Below are 19427 nucleotides of genomic sequence, written 5' to 3'. Positions count from 1 at the left end.
CTCTCTCAAAAAGATAATGTATAAACATTTAAAAAATTTAAAACACAGTTACCAGAATAGTTCACAATTACCAGAGAATGCTTCCTTCACATAGTATGAACATTTCAAACTAGACCTTGAGATACAAAAACTTAATATAAGTTTAAAGTAGAAGATGGGGCCCAAGTTTGAGAAGCAGAAATACTCAGAGTGACAGATTGTGCACTCATGTCCAACTACCTAGGACATAGACACATACTTGACATACATATACATATATATCTGTTGAATGAATGACTAAATATCGGGATAAGGAATGTGGGCTTTACCATCTAGGCAATGAGAAAGAATGGAGACTTTTGAGCAGATATTGAACATTGGGGGTGGCACAAAAACAGACACATAGACCAATGGAATAGAATAGAAACCCCAGAACTAGACCCACAAACGTATGGCCAACTCATCTTTGACAAAGCAGGAAAGAACATCCAATGGAAAAAAGACAGTCTCTTTAACAAATGGTGCTGGGAGAACTGGACTGCAACAGGCAGAAGGTTGAAACTAGACCACTTTCTCACACCATTCACAAAAATAAACTCAAAATGGATAAAGGACCTGAATGTGAGACAGGAAACCATCAAAACCTTAGAGGAGAAAGCAGGAAAAGACCTCTCTGACCTCAGCCGTAGCAATCTCTTACTCGACACATCCCCAAAGGCAAGGGAATTAAAAGCAAAAGTGAATTACTGGGACCTTATGAAGATAAAAAGCTTCTGCACAGCAAAGGAAACAACCAACAAAACTAAAAGGCAACCAACGGAATGGGAAAACATATTTGCAAATGACATATCGGACAAAGGGCTAGTATCCAAAATCTATAAAGAGCTCACCAAACTCCACACCCGAAAAACAAATAACCCAGTGAAGAAATGGGCAGAAAACATGAATAGACACTTCTCTAAAGAAGACATCCGGATGGCCAACAGGCACATGAAAAGATGTTCAACGTCGCTCCTTATCAGGGAAATACAAATCAAAACCACACTCAGATACCACCTCACGCCAGTCAGAGTGGCCAAAATGAACAAATCAGGAGACTATAGATGCTGGAGAGGATGTGGAGAAACGGGAACCCTCTTGCACTGTTGGTGGGAATGCAAATTGGTGCAGCCGCTCTGGAAAGCAGTGTGGAGGTTCCTCAGAAAATTAAAAATAGACCTACCCTATGACCCAGCAATAGCACTGCTAGGAATTTATCCAAGGGATACAGGAGTACTGATGCATAGGGGCACTTGTACCCCAATGTTTATAGCAGCACTCTCAACAATAGCCAAATTGTGGAAAGAGCCTAAATGTCCATCAACTGATGAATGGATAAAGAAATTGTGGTTTGTATACACAATGGAATACTACGTGGCAATGAGAAAAAATGAAATATGACCTTTTGTAGCAACGTGGATGGAACTGGAGAGTGTGATGCTAAGTGAAATAAGCCATACAGAGAAAGACAGATACCATATGGTTTCACTCTTATGTGGATCCTGAGAAACGTAACAGAAACCCATGGGGGAGGGGAAGGAAAAAAAAAAAAAAAGAGGTTAGAGTGGGAGAGAGCCAAAGCATACGAGACTGTTAAAAACTGAGAACAAACTGAGGGTTGATGGGGGGTGGGAGGGAGGGGAGGGTGGGTGATGGGTATTGAGGAGGGCACCTGTTGGGATGAGCACTGGGTGTTGTATGGAAACCAATTTGACAGTAAATTTCATATATTAAATAAATAAATAAATAAATAAATAAATAAATAAAATAAAACCATCCAATCCAAAAAAAAAAAAAAAAAAAAAGAACATTGGGGGTACGTTTTATGAAGAAAGCTGAACTCAACACTATGAGTATAAGATAGATACATTGGATGAGTGAAAAGGGAGGAGACCACAGGTGGGAAGAAAAGCCCAAAAGTTTGGATGGACTTATTGTACATATAAAGTTAAAATGAACTGGACCAAAATCAATGGAACTGGCTTCACCGCTTATGACATCACCTTTGTCCAATTCCGTGATAAGTTTGAACCACAGCTTTTTGGAAACTGCAAATAAGATGTCTTTATAATAGAGCTTTCTTGAAAATCAAATGAGATAAATTTCAAAAAAGTTTTCTATTACAGAGCCTAGCAAATTCATTCATCCATTAAGTCCTTCCTATATCCATTTAGTCAATGTTGATAAAATGTATTCTTGTAACATTGGGGATGCCGAGGTATAAAAAAAAGACAGACGAACATACTGGAGTCATAGGCTTACTGTGGACAACAGAATTTTCATTGTAGTGTAGTTCCAGCAACATTAAGATGGTGGCAGCGATAGAGAAATGGGAAGAGAGAGGATAGAGTTTGCGGAACAGTTAACATGATCAAATGGAGTGAATTGAGCCAGTGTAGGAAAGAGAAGTGGCAGATTGGATTGGAAGTGTAGGGGGCATCTGCAGCATCAGAAAATGAAATGTCACATATGAGGTGGCAATTGGGTATCCAGAAAATGCTGGAAGGACGGGAGACTAAAGGCCCATTTTGAATCACAATTTTCATAGACACATCACTGGTACAGACATAGTGATAGAAGCTTCAGACTTGATGAGGTTCTTGAAAAAAAAAAAAAGAAAAGCAAAATGAGAGCTATCATTTGTTGAACACTTAAAAGTTTTCACACTGTAGTAAGTAACTGGCACGAGTTTCTTCCTCACAAATACAGCAGATATAATTGCTATTATTATCCTTAGTGTACACATGATGAAATTGTTGATCAACAAGTGACGTGATGTGCCTCAGGTCAAACAGATAGTGTCAGAGAAGGGATTTGTACCTGGGTTTGTCGAACTCCAGAAGACAGAAACCCAAGTTGACCGCATGTTAAAACTTGGAGGAAGCAGATGGTCAGGGTAGAGAGTGGAGGGATGTTTCAAAAAGTCAAGTATGAGGGTCCCTGGAAGATACGTTTTGTTTTCCAGGTGGGGTGATGCGTGCATGTTTAAGACCATAGAGGAGGCATGAGAGAGACTGAAATAGGGAGAGGTATAAAAGCAAAGACTGAGAAGGAATAGGAAGAGTTTGCACTTCTATAGTCTTTTTCATTTTTCACAGGACTTTCACATCTGTGATGCTAGAGATCCTTTAAGAAAAAAAAAAAAAAACCTTAGAAGTTCATAAGGGCAGATGTTGTCCTCACTTTTTTGGATGGAAATCTGGAAGGCACAGAGCAATGAAGTGATACTCCTTCAGTCACGCAGATCTTGATTGTGACAGAGCAAAGACATGTTTCTCGTGTTCCTATTCCTGCATTCTTCCCCTAAGCTTCTGTGACAGAAAGTTCAGAAGTCTACAGCACAGGCACAGAGGCTTTGATTAGTTGGGAGACTTGCTATGGAGATTCCAAGAAAGGTGACATAATGAAAAGACAGTTTAAGTCATTTTAAACTACTATCGATGACCCACACAATGCCAAGAAATATGCTACTGTCCAGGGATAGTAAAGGTGAAAATGATAGTGCTCTAACCTTAGCACAGCCCCCCAAATAGAACAGGATGAGCAAATGCAAAAGTATGGGAAGTTCAGAGACAAAATGGTTGGAGATATTTTCAGGAGTTTCAAGAAAGGGTTATGTGGCTCAAGCTAGGTTTGAAGATGAATAAAAGTGTGCTATACCCATGAAGAAGTGGGAACACTATTTGCTTGACTAACTAGACCAGCATTTTGTGTTCAGGAAAAACTAAGTAGTTTGCTATTATTTCTGGGTATGTGGCTGAAAGTTGGGGGTGCCAGAGCGTTGGGGTGATAGGAGACAGAGAGAAGGTGCACTGGGAGACACCAGTGTGGATGGTCTTAGAGAGGATGTTGTGGTCTCACCCTTGACGCCAAAATTCCCAAGCTGTATTTAAAAAACAAAACTAAACAGTTCCTGAAGACATTAAGATCTTACCAGGTGCCTCCCTATATCCTGAGTAGGCTTAGAAAATACTGAATACTTACGTCTGCTTGGAAACTAACAATGCACACCTGTTTTAAAACCTCTTAAAAGGCCAGGCTCTAAATAAGAAAATCTGTTTTCAGTAGACATTTTTGGGACCCAATATGACATCCTCTTTGCCCACCTTAATTCATTTGCAGGAGGGTCGACACTCCCTTGCAGGTTCATAGTGAGCTAATGCGTGCTCAAATGAGTATGGGGGAATTCTTGCCCCCTGGGGTGGGGTGGGGGCACCCTCCATTGTTGAAGTTGGGAGCCTGTGTATAAATACCCCAGACTCCCATCTTGCAAAATGGCAGTTCCGCAAGGCGTTCCATCAGCTTATTGGAAGCTTTTATGCAATCAAGCCCTCCTGGACTCCAGTAGCCCCTTCTCATTGTCTTCGCTCCCTCCCTCCTACCTCCTGAGACCGTCTCCCACACACACTAGATCACCTGAGGCCCTGCTTTTGCAGAAACAAAACGAAGACACTACGACCTTTGTTGAACAAGCCATTGTTTTTACATAAGGGAACATTTTTATTTTCCTAAGACACAAATGTTGCCATGGTAGAATTTTCCCGTAGAGACTTCATAGTTGATTAAATGTTTTGAGAACCGGACTGATATATTAAATAAGAAAGGCAACAAAAGATAAGAGGAGACACTTTGAATTTGGGAGTTGGGATATAGAGCAGGAAGTAATGGTTATGTTGTGGACTTGCTGACACTGAAGATGGTAAGAGAGTCACTTGGCTGTGTCTTAATATTCTGATTTGGGAGATCTTCCAGAGGCTTCTGCATGTGTCAGAAAAAAGGAAGAAAACTCATGGTCATGCACTGAAACACAGGGTTTTGTTTGTTTGTGTTTGTTTTTGTTTTTTTCTTTTCAGAGTGGAGTATGCTTTAATGAGATTTTTCAACTAAATGAAGTTCTACCCTTGATAGTAGAAGCTGAATCATTGCATGAGATTCTTCTTTATTTATAACACCTGGTACCACAGAGATGAAGATGAAAACCTTAACCGAACTGCAATTTTGATTTTTATTGCCTTTCCAGATGTTTTCATTGAGTTTTGTTTTTGTTTTTGTTTTTGTTTTTGTGGCTTTTGTATAGGAGTGCACAACTTTCTTTTACTGAAAGCTATCTTATTCTTTCAAAGACAGTCTCATCATTTACGCTGTTTAGGCAGTGATTTAATTTGGTAACTACCAACCACTAAGCATTTCAACATTAAACATTAAACGTTAAAGACATTTAAAGGATTATGCATGGTACTATTACTCTGCCTATCTGTGTTCCTTTGACAATATATTTATCACTACTGGGTAATATTTTGCGTTTTAACTGAAAAGGTAACACTTCACCTCATAGCATCAAATACAATTGAGTTACACAACTAGTAAAGTTCACTTGCAGCTTTCAGTGATAATGATTTTAATAGTTCTCACGCTCTAAGTGCAAATGATCACAAGGTGTTTGGAGGCAGAGGTCTAAATTTTTAAGTGTTAAAGCTATTTACTCAGCTGGCCAAAATTTCCGACATATTGCCACTTTTATGCTTCATTTTAATCCTCTTAGGAAGAAAATGGTTTGTTTTATTTCTCAGTCTTTTATTGGCATCTTTTTTTTTTTTTTTTTTGGTATTTATGGCATACCCAATTGCACATATGTGTACCTAATTCAACATATGGCCTTTTCCAGCATTTCCCGTAAAATGTTCTACACAGAATTCTTTGGTCAGATATGTTTAGGATGCTCAATTTCCATCTGACATTAGTAGACCTCATGAGTGTGTATTTTATATTAAGGTCACTGATTTATTCTGTATAAAGAAACTCATTTAATTTGGCTTAACCCCGCATTTCCCTAACTGACTTTGGTAGGAAACAAAGCCTTTGTTTGACTCATTTTAAGTCACGCAGAGGTACACTTGTGCACAGTAGCCCTGCGGTTATACTCAGTGACATTTCACATTCTGCTTGCTAGGTGATTACCTGAATTAATCTACATGGAGAAAGCAACACCCGCAATATACAGGAAGTGGAATCAGATTCCAAACTGAGCCCAAGATTGTCAGAAAATCAGAGTCACCCCAGTCTTTTCTGTATATGTATCACTGGTTTCTTGTGGTCTTGTCTTCCTCTCCACAGCTTGGGGAGATCAGCCTAAAAGTAAAGTCCTTGAGGGGCACCTGGGTGGCTCAGTCAGTTAAGCAGCCGACTTCGGCTCAAGTCATGATCTCATAGTTCGTGGACCCCCCCCCCCCCCCGTCGGGCTCTGTGCTGACAGCCCAGAGCCTGGAGCCTGCTTCAGATTGTGTGTCTCCTCTCTGAGCCGCTCCCTTGCTTGTGCTCACTCGCTCTCGCTCTGTCTCTCTCAAATAAATGGTAAAAAAATTTTAAAAAGTAAAGTCCTTGAGAAGTCCATGGAAAATCTGCTCAATCTAGAATATTAACAGACAGGCATCAAGGTAGTTATTTTATACTCCAGGAATGATCCAGGTGAATGGATGAGAAAGCATTCTGAATAAGGAGTGTACTTCTTTCCTGGCTCTACACATCTCCCTTTGATGCCAGCCTTGGAGATACTGGCCCCATGGTGTGCTTAGAGCTTTGGAATATCTGACTGGGGGGGGGGGTGTGGAGGAAGAGTAAAGTAAAATAAAATGAAATATGGAGAGCTGGATTTTTTTCTTTGTTTTTCTTTGTTTCTCACTCATATTTCCCCAATTTTACATGTACTCATCTGTGTGTGTGTGTGTGTGTGTGTGTGTGTCTGTGTGTGTGTGTGTAGTTCTATACAGTTTTATCACTTGTGTAGTTTGTGTATCTGACTACAGTCAGTATCCCCGACAATGCTTTTATAACCATACCCATCTCCCTGCTCCCACCTTCCCAAACACTGGCCACCACTGATCTGTTCTCTACTTCTAGTTTTTTATTTTAATGAAAAAATAATATCTAAAGGGAATCATACAGCAGGTAACCTTTCAGGATTATTTGGGATTTTTTTTCACTCAGTATAATTCTGAAGATCCACACAAGTTGTAAGGTGTATCAGTAGTTCATTGCTTTTTATTGCTGCATGGTAGTCCATGATATGTATCTACCAGTGTGAGTTTAACCACTGACCCATTGCAGGACATCTGGGTTATTTCCAGTTCAGGGCTATTGCCTATAAAGCTATATGAACTTTTGTGTACAGATTTTTGTGTGAAGGTATGTCTTCATTTTCTTGGGATAAATGGATGATATGGTATTTGTGTGTTTAGTTTTATACGAAACTGCCAAACTGTTTTCCAGAAAGGCTGTAACATTTTGCATTCCCACCAGCAAAGTACAAGTGATCCAGTTTCTCCACATCCTAAACCTTCAGGGTTTAGTGTTGTCACTGTTTATTAGTTTTAGCCACTCGGATATGTGTGCTGTGCTGTCTTATTGAGGTTTTACTTTATATTTCTCCTGAACATCTTTTCACATTCTTATTAGCCATCTGTGTATTCTCTTCAAGGAAGTGTCTGTTCAGGTTGTTTGCCCATTTTCTAACTGAATACTTTAGGTTTTTATTACTGAGTTTTGTGAGGACTTATTTATTCTAGGTACTATTCACTTCCTGGTCAAGTGGTTTGCAAACATTCTTCCCATTCTGTAGTTGGTTTTTCATTTTCTTTACATGGGCTTTCCTAAGGCAAAAGTTTTTAATTTTGATAAAATCCAATTTATCAGTCTTCCCTTAATGATCCAGGTACTTGTCAGGTCTTTTGTTGTCAAAAACTCTTTGCTTAGTTGTAGGTCACAAAGATGTTCTCCCTATGTATTTCTCCCAAGTTTGTTTATATATATATATATATATATATATATATATATATATATATATATATATTTCATTTAAGTTTATGATTCATTTTGAGTTAATTTTTATATATGAGTGAAGGTTAGGTCTTTTTTTCTTTTTTTTTCTTTTTTCTTTTTTTTGCATATAGTTGTCTAGCTGCTTTGTCACCATGTGATTGAAAGGCTCTCCTTCCATTTAATTGCATCTGCCACTGTTCAAAATCAGTTGAGCATATTTATATGAGTCTATTTCTAGCCTGTTCTCTTCCATTGACCTGTGTACCTATTTCTCTGCCAGTACCACAGTGTCTTGATCCTTGTAGCTATAAAATAAATCTTAGTATTAAGTAGAGTGATTCTTCCCACTTTATTCTTCTCAGTGAAGACGGTGTTCGCTATTCTCAGGCCTGTGCTTTTACATGTAAAATTTTTAAAAAACTTGCCAGTACCTTCAAAAAGTAAGAGAACAAATGTTTTAAATGTTCTGGAATTTTAATACTAATTGCATATCATTTGCAGAGTTCATACTATGTTGAGACTTCCAGTCCTTGAACACAGTATGTATGACTCTCCATTTGGTTACATTTGTTTTCTCTCAGTATCTTGTCTTTTTCAGCATATAGATCCTTCACATGTTTTATTATCTGTATGCCTAAGGATCTAATTTTTTTTGAATGATTGTGAGTAGTTTTGTGTTTTTAATTTTGGTTTTTGCATGCTCAGTGTTTGTATGTAGAAATTGCATCCTTTGACCTATTTAGCTCACTGATTTATACTGAGAGGTCTTGTTTTGTTTTTGTTTTGACAGATTACTTCTGATTTTAATTTAGACATGTCATCTGCAAACAGGGGTAGTTTATTTCTTCATCTCCAAACTGTATACTTTTTAATTTCTTTTCCTTTCAATATTGCAGTGGTTAGAATTTTAGTGGTAAGAATGGATGTCCTTGTCATATTCCTGATGTTAGGGAGAAAGCATTCAGTCCTGCACCATCAAATATGATGTTAACTGTACTTCTTTTAGATGTTCTTCTATCATGTTAGTTTGTTTTTAAAGTCCAGCTAATTAGAGACTCCAAAATAATTTCAGAGTCTGCAAGAATTGGAAAGGAGACAAAAATAAAATTCTTAGATGTTTTTTAATCTACTATTTCTACTAACAAATTCTGGATTTAGTTTTTATTTATTTTGACTCCTAAGCAGAGTTGTCCTAATACAATTCTTGCCAAGAGTGGACTACAGGCATCCTTGAGTTTGGGTTACACATGTAACCATCCAATAGGTATTTCAGTAATCTAAAACTTCGCAGACGTTTATGCTACCTTTATCTCTGTAGTCCTTAGTGTTACCCCCAAAGGGTGGGAATCTGGCTGTATTTTGAAGGAGGTGTTCTTTTGCATCAGTGGTTTTCCTTTGTTGATTCCTCTGTCTGAACAGAATCTCCCCCTCAACACCCCCACCCTCTGCACCCCATCCTGGATTTGACTGGCTGATTGCTACTCTTTCAAGGCATCTTTTCCGTCTCTCGGTTGAATGTTTGTTCCTCTGTGTACTTACCACCAGAAGAGCAAGGTTCTTGCTGTTGGTCTCAAGTCTCTTACCACACAGGGCTCTCTTTGAAAGGAAGCCCCAGTGATTGGTATTTCAGAACCTAGCATGCAGCAGGCTGAAGTCTTAAGTGAATACTTGTTCAGTTAGTGACAGCTTCACTTTTTATCCCTACTGTTAAATGGATGTTTAACAGATTCTTTATCCCATGGGCATTTTCATATGCTCCAAAATATTTGAGATATGTTTTAAGATACTTAATCTGGGTTGAACTTAGTACATCTTAATAGGAAGCCACAAAGTTATATTTTGTGTGCACAAACTTTAGCCAGTAAGGTTGTTAAAACTGCAGATCTCCTTCTAACTGACTAGTTTTAAGCAATTTCCCAGGTATCTGCATTTGTAATAAGAATCGTAGGTGATAATAATGCAGGTGGTCCTGGACCGCACTTTGAGTAACATAAAGTAAGAATTCAGAGGACTGTGTTTTAAAGAAAACAAAACTTCATTGTAGTCACAGTTTGCTAGCAACAAAGCCCTGGAAAACATGTTAAAGCCAGTACAGGTATTTTTCTTTGCTATCCCTGATGTATATGCTCCACAAACTGGCTACAGATATCCAAAAAAATAATGTTCTTTGTCCATGTGTAGCATAGAGACTGTTTCAATGCAAGTGTCTAGAGCAATGGGCTCATCTGTTGCACAGTATCAGTGCTTTAGGCAAAAGGGATTTTTACCTTTTGGGGAAAAAAGACGTTATTAGTTTCCATAGAACTGGTTTATCCTTTTGTGCATATTCCAGCTAAAACCAGGGATGAATCACTTCCATGGTGTGAATTTATGTAACAGAATAAAACAAGAATTGGGTAAGAAATAAGAAATGATGATACATACTTGGTTGCCAGAAAATCATTATTTGATATTATTTTTCCATATATAGGCTACATTCTGATATGAAGTACTCCCCTGTTTAGTCACTGGGAAATATTTGGATGGTACAATTTTGCAGTTCCAACTCAGGTGTATTTCAGGAGGCTTCATGTTTTGATTATGTTGCATTTTACTTACACATTGAAGATAATATAATGCTCAGTTGTCATATCATTTTTGTAAGGTAACTTCTGGTTAAAATAAGTCCAGATGTAAAATTTTTTCTTTTATGGGCATACAGAGTGAGTTTTGCTGAATAGCTTTATCCCATGCCTGTAACCTATTCCATGCCTATTAAACCTAGTAGTTTAATACTATTTTTCAGAAACATTAAAATGAAGCAAATAGACCCTCTTATTTCCTTCCAATGGGCTGATTTTAAGTGCTTAGAATATTCATAACTGCCTACAGTTTGTAGTTTTTATCCGTTTGAAGATAATTATTTTGCTTTTTACATTTTTCAAGACAAAGTTGAAATTTTCCAGGTCGTGTTCTGAAATACACATATTGCCTCACCACTTAAGCAATTTATATGAACACTTATGAGCTAGGAAATGAGTGTATTCTTTCACAAATTGACAGTGCAATTGTTCTGATACAGAAAGTGACACCATTGAGTATATTAAAAGTGGAATTCACAGTTTTTGGGTTCAAAGAAACAGTAGATTTTTTTCATGCTTTTTATTTCCCCAAAAGGCTTAAGTTTTGTTCAAAATGAGCCAATGAAATTTTCTCCATTCTGTAATTTATGCTGGAGAATAAGAATCAGAATTTATTTTCCTGGATTGTTACTGGAAGAAATTAAACAATTTTTAAACATAATCACTGGTGGTCATAATAGTATTTGCCTTGATTCCTCTATTAAAAATTTGGGGGGAAAAGTCTTTGGGCAGTTATAAAAATTATTTGCATTTTTTTCACAACTACAAATAAAAAGGAGTAGGTGGATTTAATATACTGTTATCCTTTGAATTCAACCTGCATGGTAATTTCAAGTGATGCATATCCTGTATAGAACCCTTCAAGACTTAGAACAAATAGACTTGTATCCAGAACCTGATTATTTTCAATTATTTTTGTAAATAACAGCAATAATTGTAGGTAGGATAAAATTTATTTAGGCTACTGATAATAAAGTATTTGGGGAGAGAAATTCATGAATAGCTGGCTTTCATTATAAGGTAAAGCTAAACGTCTTCATGATTTGATGAATCACTGTGGCATATGTGGATATTGGTTCATGTATATTTTTGGTTCAAGATCTTTCATTTCTGTCTTTGAGTCATATTTTCTAATTACTTAATTCTAATACCTGATTTGTCCTTTGGGGTAGCCTAGGCCATCTGACACTGTTAAAACACCACAGGATTAGTGAGTTTATATTTTTATTGTATTGCTGGATTTCAAAGAAGCATTAATAAATCAAAACCCCCAATTTTCCTTCTCAAAGAAAATGTTCTCCTCTTGAGATTCCTGAGAAAGGGTTTTATCGTGCAAAAGAAAGGATTGGCTCTGTGTTAACATTTTAATTTGTAGTGTTCTTTCTGAAATTCCTTTCTGTTTTGTTTTCACAATAGATCTTGAAAATTTTAAAACCAAAATGAGAAGTACAGTGTCTGTGCGTGAAGGCCAGGGAGTCGTCCTGCTCTGTGGCCCGCCGCCACACTCCGGAGGTGAGAAGTGGTCTGTTTGTGTTTTTTTATATTCATTGACTAAGTTTCAGTGCAAGACCAACAGCATATGTACTGTTATTGCTTCCCTAAATTACCCTGAGAAAATTGATAGCCCAAGTATTGGATTCTGTCAGCTGAGTTGGAATATAAGAAACTATACAAAAGATAGTCCATCCCGAGAAGTTTATAAACATAATTTATTTCAACAAGGAGTGCTGTAAAGGGAAGTGAGATCAAGTTTGTTTCAATTACCTAATGGTGCTGAACGGTGCTTCTACACCATATCATTTGTTATTTCGTTCTAGAACATGACCTACATTAGAGTCTTTATGGTTTCCCCCTTCTCTCTCTCCCTACCTCTCTCTCTCCCCCTCTTCCTGTCTCTCTCTCTCTCTCTCTCTGTCTCATACACACACTTCAACATGATTAATATATGACATTGGACCTCTGTATCCATGTGATGTATGTATGTGTATATATATATATCAAAATAATATGCGTATGTGTATTCACATCATTTTCGTTGGGGCGTTGGTGTTGCACGTTTTATGCTACATTGCTATAAATTGAAATACTGCTAAAAACTCAGAGTGAAAATGAACTTCAGTACATTTGAAAATAACTTAATAAGCATTGCTCCCTAGCAAGAGCCTGGAGTGTTGGTTTTATTTTGCTCTTGTGCTCACTATTGCAAACTTGGTCACTTACAGGAATAGAGAGGGCATTATTAATGTATAAATCACTGTTCTTGAAGACACAAACAATTCTGTTCTTGAGAGGATGGGAATTACTGAGAGCTAAACAGGTTAGAGAGGATCTTTCTGGCCAAAGGCAAAACTGAGAAGTCTTCTTCTCATCGTGGTGAAGTTTATTCAAATGAAAATATGTTGGACTTTATTTGTTTTGTGACATACAAACCAAAGTCCTTTTCCCTCAGTGACTTGCCAGTTTTAATCAAACCCTCAGTCCAATGAAACAAACATTTGCCATCATCACTCTCTGATCACTTGAAATGTATGAGCCAGCTGGAGGGCTTGATTAGCACACATGATTGCCATGATGTTGGGGGAATGGTTTACATCGGGCTCCCCAAAGTACTTGAGTAGTATATATTTTCTGGAATCTTGAAGTTACAGAGGAATTTTAACTTTGAAGGGAAACAGAGTCTCTTGAATGCAAATAAGAGGAACCGAGCTCAAACCCACTTGAAGAAAATAGGGAATTTACTGGCCCACATCACTGGGATGATAAGTTGGCTTCTAGTAGAACTGTGTGGTTGTCACAGAGATACACCACCTGGAAAGACTTACTGCCTCACTGTGCATGGTAGAGTCAGTGGATAGCCTCTAACTCTCAACTCCCTTTCAATCTCCTCAACTGTAGAGAGTCACCTGCCCATAATCTACCCCCTGTCTTGAGAGCCCACATCTGGTGACTCATCAGGGAAGGATTGAAGAGTCAGCCTTTTCTGCCCAACATTTTGGTGGGCAGTCTTCCAGAGCCTGCTGCCAGGATGTACAGGGCATTGTTGGGCCACATCACACTTGGACTTCTTTCTCTTCCCAGTCCTGTTCCTGCTTCCTTCCTTTTATAAGCTTTGATCATTGATAAAAATATCCCAAACTCTATCTCAGTGTCTCCTCCCTGGGAACCTAGTCTCCCAGTCTGCTGGAGCCACAGGTTCAGCCAGTTTCATGAACAAGTGTCCTTTCTTTGGATATCTTGGCCCTGCTTCCCTCAACGTTGATACTATGTAATGTAGACTCCTTGTGGTGGCAAAGGTGGTCTCTTTTAACTCCAAGCTGTTGTGGTCCTTAATGCTAGCGATCCTAATGAAGCAGACAACCTGTTGTTCAATGGCTCTTGATTTTAACCCGATTAACCTTATTTAGGAGATTATTCCTACAGCAGAGGGTCAGGGCCAGCTGTGTCTACTGAGAAGCACTTGTATGAAAAAGATGCATTTTCTAAAAGAAGAGAAGGGTTTTGTTAGGAGAAAAAGCAAGGCAATGTATTAGAAACAATGGCTAGAAGTACACCTACCAAGGAAGTGTCAAAATAAATTTATTTTTTAAAATGAATATAAAAAACAACTGGAGAATCTTGTCTGTGAGGAGCTTTGGAAATGTTGTCCTGACTTAAGATCCTGACTGAGTGATATTTAAGTATTTTTATGATTAGATATATTTGCTGATAACAAAGGAGGGACCTTTCAGTTGACTAACCTGTTGCATGAGACATGCTACAGAAGATGAATTCTTTTCTAATATCATGCACTTGGGGAACTATTGGTGACTTCATGTATTTCTCTTTTTATGTTTGAAGCACATGGGTTGGGGTAACTGTGAAAGTCAAGTAGGCTTGTAGATGAAGAAGGAAAGAAATTTCCCCGGAGAGGCCACGTTAGCCCTCAAGAGCCTAGACCATGCATGGAATTGTAAAGAACTGAACAGAAGCATACCTTCTTTAGTGCTAGATTGTACAGGAAAATGATGAGGGCTACAGTGTCAGAGTTAGATGCTGAAAATAGGATTCTCATTGATCCAAGTCTGCCTAATGCTAAGATACTCAACAATTTACATTCACTGCCCTGACACATTGGCTGGTGAACTCCTTGAAGACAGAGTCCAAGTTGCTCTTTGTTCTGCACCCAGGTGCCCAAGGGAAGGCAACCTTCTTCAGCACATGTGAAAATAATTTAATACATACTTGCTAAGCCACAAAAGGCTGGTTGATAACAAGTAGACAGTAAATATTGTTTGAACAAATGGACACATTCATGGAATGAATAAAGGAATCCTTTTTAAAGATTTGGTCAGTCATAAATGCTTTTTTGAGAAATCACGAGTAACTTTGTTTCTAGAGGTATAAGCATCTAACAACCAATATGCCCTGGGTGCCACCCAGACCGGTGCAGGCACTGACAAATGAGAGTGAACTCCAGCCAGAACAGCTGATAATCAGTTCTTCTTCCTATCGCCTATTGATTTAGGGAGTTTTATTCAGTGGAAAGTGTGAGGCAGGGCATAAAACAACTGAAGCTACAACACCAGGGTTTATCAGAACATGTGATATGTGGCATTCATGGCCCATTCTGTGACTCTACAGGACACGCACTTGCCCTTCTCTGTCTTACCACCCTGCTCTACCTTCATTCACTTCCCCTTTTTTCATTTTTTCTTGGTCCCTTCTCCATGGCCAGAAATGTTTAATTGTGTTGTCATTTTCTAATTACTAAAGACACCGTCGTACTTACTCATCCACCATATTCCCTACCTGAGGAATACCCTGACATAGTAGGCTCAGAATGGCAAATAATAATCGTAATAGTAAAAACAACAGACATAGTCACAGCAACTCTGTTCACGGAGTGCTACTTAGATGCTAAACAGTGTGCTGGCTCTTTGTGGAAATCTTCTGCCAGGAGATTCCTTTGATTAAAAGTATGAAGAGGAATTGGATGAGTGACAATCTAAGGTAGAGTCAGAAACTTTAGTCCTGGAGATGCCAGGAGGCTCAGCTCTCACCCAGCCAATACCTGAATGCCTTGAGCCCAAACTTCTTGTTTATAAATATTTTTAATGTTTATTTTTTTGAGAGGGAGAGAGAGACAGAACACAAGTGGGGGAGGGGCAGAGAGGGAGACAGAACTCGAAGCAGGCTCCCAGGCTCCCAGCTCTGAACTGTCAGCACAGAGCCCAGTGTGGGGCTTGAACTCACAAACCACAAGATCATGACCTGAGCCGAAGTCGGACGCTTAACCAACTGAGCCACTCAGGCTCCCCCCGCCCCAACCTTCTTGTTTATAAATGATAGATGAGGCAGGAGGCCAGAAAGTAAGCTTCAGCCCTGAGTCTCCCAGCTGTTGTTTAGGGCTACAATTTGGGAGTTCGGAAAGTGTGTCTGTGAGAGGAAGCAGTCTACCTAAAATCATAGAACTCTGAGGAAGTGGAATGGCTGGCTCCTGGCCGGGCCTCTTTCTATTCTGGCACAACCTAAAGCAACCCCCAGTTGCCATTCTCTACATGATGGTGGTACAAAGGCACAGAGTCCTCAGTGAAAGTGTCACTATCCTAAGCCAAGGGCTTCTGACATTTCATACCAGATGCAGCAGAGTTAATGGCTCTGTCTTAATATTCAAGGCCATTATTTATGTGAGCACAACAGATCAGCAATGCCAAAGTCTCCTGAGCAGAAATCTTTCCAGAGTTCAACCAAATGCCCAACTGAGGTATGTTCCAGTCCAGTACTTCTGAGACTTTGCTTGCAAATGAATCAACTGGGGACTTGATAAAATGCAGATTCTGATTCACTGGGTCTGGTTTGAGACCTGAGATTCTGCATTTTTAATAAGCTCTCTTCTGAAGCTGATGCTACTGGTCCTTGGGCCACACTCTGAATAACAACACCCTACCCTGTCTGTTCCATTAGGTGGAGTCCCTGAGGATTTCCTGTTACCTACTTCTGCCCTCACTCCTTCCCTTTTCCCTACCCAGTTTCTTGGCCCAAACACTGGAATAGGTTTGTAACTTCAGAACCAAAATAATTACCTCCCCGCTGAGGACATCACTTTTTTTTTTAATTTTTTTTTTCCATTCAAGCCTAGAGTCTTTCTCAAGATGCTCTTTACTCAGATTTATTCCCTTGCTTTGTGGCCTTCCTGGTCTCAAACAGATTTATATGTAATGTCTCATAAACTCTTTTTTTTATGGGGTGCCTAGATGGCTCAGGTTGAACATCTGACTCTTTTTTGTTTAATGTTTATTTCTTTTTGAGAGAGAGTGGGGGAAGGGGAAGACAGAGAGGGAGACAGAGGATCTGGAGCAGGCTCTGTGCTGCGAGCAGAGAACCCAATGCTCATGAACAGTAAGATCATGAGCTGAGCTGAAATCAAGAGTCAGATGCTTAACTGACTGAGCCACCCAGGCATCCCAAGATTCAGACTCTTGATTTCAGTTCAAGTCATGATCTCTCAGTGAGGAGATCAAGCTCCATGTCAAACTCTGTGCCGACAGCATGTATTCTGTTTGGGATTCTCTCTCTCCCTCGCTCTGCCCCTCCCCCACTCACATTCTGTCTTTCTCTCTGAGAACCAGTCAATCAATCAGTCAATCAATAAGTAACCCAACTAACAAACAAACAATAAAAACTGTTTAAAAATACTCTTTTTTCCTAAGTCCTAGGGGTTAGGGCACTGTCCTTTTTAATGAAGGTCCCAGAGTCCCGAGCATAAGAAGCAATCATGGTTTTCTGTCTTGACTTCTAACCTCCCAGGTGTGATGTGAAGGGCCAGCCTAACCTCGAACTTGACTTTAGTTTGGATCTAAGAATTCATCGAGAACCTCACACCAAGAACAGACTTCAGACTTTAAATTACATGATATGACGTACCTTAGGTGTTGACGGGATCCATCATCCGTTGGGTGTACTAGTTTCTGCAAAACCCTTCTGGGAATGCCTCAGATCTCTGAGTGTGATGATGCTTTTCCTCTTTGGATCACAATAAGATGAACATAACAAGGCTCAAGGAGATGTCGGTGAGAGTGTGCTGTGCATTTTTAAATCATCGACAGATGCAGTATGCAGCTTTATCTTTTCCCACACTGCTGTGCCTTCTTCTTCCACGGGGACACTTCAGGAGTCTAAAGCGTCCTACACTGGAAAGGCCTTACTCATTGCGTCGTGTGGAGGTCATAGAGGTCTTTTGTTTGGGTTTCAGTTGTGTTTTTCCCATAGCCAGCCATGTGATCTGTTAAAGGTACTTCACAGCTGTTTATTGAAGGTCGCAGTAGCTCTTCTTACCTTTTTTTTTTTTTTTTTTTTTTTTTTTTTTTTTAATTTCTGGCTTCTATTTCTTCTGTTACTGGCCCAAGTAAAATGATGGTAAAATCTCTTCTCTTGTCAATAAATTTTTTATTGTCTTTTGTTTATTTGGGATAAAAATCAGAAATACTCTTCCAAAATAGGCTAGGGAATTAAACACGGAAAGAGCCAAAATCAGGGTACCAAAGCTTGGAAACTGCATATATTATTTATATTCCCTTAATTCACCAATGCAGATAATTTATAAGAAAGTGGCAGCAACCTGAGGCTGCTTTGCTTAAGAGCAGTCGCCATTTATTTGATGCCAATAAGAAGGAAAAACTGTTTCATGGTAGATGACAATTAGAACTTTCTCTTAGGAGTCCATAAAACTCCTAAGTGACACAGGTCACTGTCACTTGAGAGGAGTCTTATCTTCTACTCATTCTGTGACATTTTCTGCCATTTCCTATTCATTGGCTTCTCTACAGAAAAATCTAGTACCTCTCCAAGGCAAGAGGAATTAGCATCCCCTTGGAAATTAGTTGGAAAACTAGGAATTGACAAGTCAGAAATAAGAGACTGGGCATGGATTATCTATAGCTTAATTATCAATCTAGTTATCAACAGTGTGAAAATTAGCTGGGAATTAGTGTAATTACCATGCCATTACTGGTATCACTACAAAATTATTAGAAATTCAAATGCACCAGAAAAATTACCCTATTATAAATAAGGTTACAAGATTAGTTCATGGGCACATCATGATAAATATTAATGAAGCGGGAATTCATAGGCTGATCAGGTTCTTGCATGCATGCATGTTAATAAAGAGTTGATTTTTGTCCGAAGATGGCCGATGATATTTATTCTGAGCGGAGAATAGGTTGTAGTCTTCCGCCGTGTTTGGTGTCTGATCCAGCTTCCCATGTCTTTGTTGCGTGCATGCTCTTCTTGAAATGACAGCCCCAGACACTGCCATCCACTTACAACAACACAGCCTTTGGGTTGTTCAGAGGACAATGTGAGATGCCAAACAGCAGGTAGTGAAATGAAGTGACTTGATGCTAAAAATTACTTTGAAAATCCTGGTGTGACACAGGTGAGAACTGTGAGCAACATAACCAGATGGCATGGGATTTACACCCTCTGTATCAACATCGTTGGTTGTTTTTTTATTTATTTATTTTTTTCTTTTCCTTCCTTTCCCCAAGACTGAAAAACAAAAGTCATCTCAGGTAGCTGAGATGGGGCAGGCCTGAGGAAAAAGTGCCAAGTAGGAGTTTTCTGGAAAGATGTGTCCCATGGCTAGACCCTTCATTAAGGTGCCAGAACATATCACCTGGTGTGTTTTGATGTGATTAACTCAAAAAGAATAATTTCTGCAAATAATCTGCAAACTTAACACGGTTTTATCTTGGGCAGTCATTTTTCCTTCAGCTACACTTTTGTTTATGTACATGGACTTCTTGGTTTCCATCACATTTGCATCACTGGTCCCTGGGAAATGTTGCTCTGAGAATTCAGAGGTGTCCCTTTCTCTAAAGCTGAAGAAGTTGCATCTTCGCAGGCATTTATACCATTACAAGTTGTGAGATCAAGGTGAAGCAGGTGCACGGGTGGCTTACTAAGGAATAGGGATCTGTCCCATAGAATATC

The 19427-nt window shown here is 39.0% G+C and overlaps 1 protein-coding gene across 1 annotated transcript in view; it reads left to right on the top strand.

Moving 5' to 3' along the window:
• CNTN3 (contactin 3) overlaps window positions 1–19427 on the top strand; it is a 249938-nt gene that overhangs the window by 86419 nt on the left and 144092 nt on the right. Inside the window, exon 4 of the mRNA XM_049640891.1 lies at window positions 11871–11966. Coding sequence (XP_049496848.1) covers window positions 11871–11966 — 96 coding nt within the window. The remainder of the gene's footprint in view (window positions 1–11870; window positions 11967–19427) is intronic.

Source organism: Panthera uncia, chromosome A2 (assembly GCF_023721935.1).
Source record: "Panthera uncia isolate 11264 chromosome A2, Puncia_PCG_1.0, whole genome shotgun sequence".
Taxonomy (NCBI): domain Eukaryota; kingdom Metazoa; phylum Chordata; class Mammalia; order Carnivora; family Felidae; genus Panthera; species Panthera uncia.
Note: the sequence above shows the minus strand (reverse complement) of the source record. Positions and strands in the feature narration are given on the sequence as shown.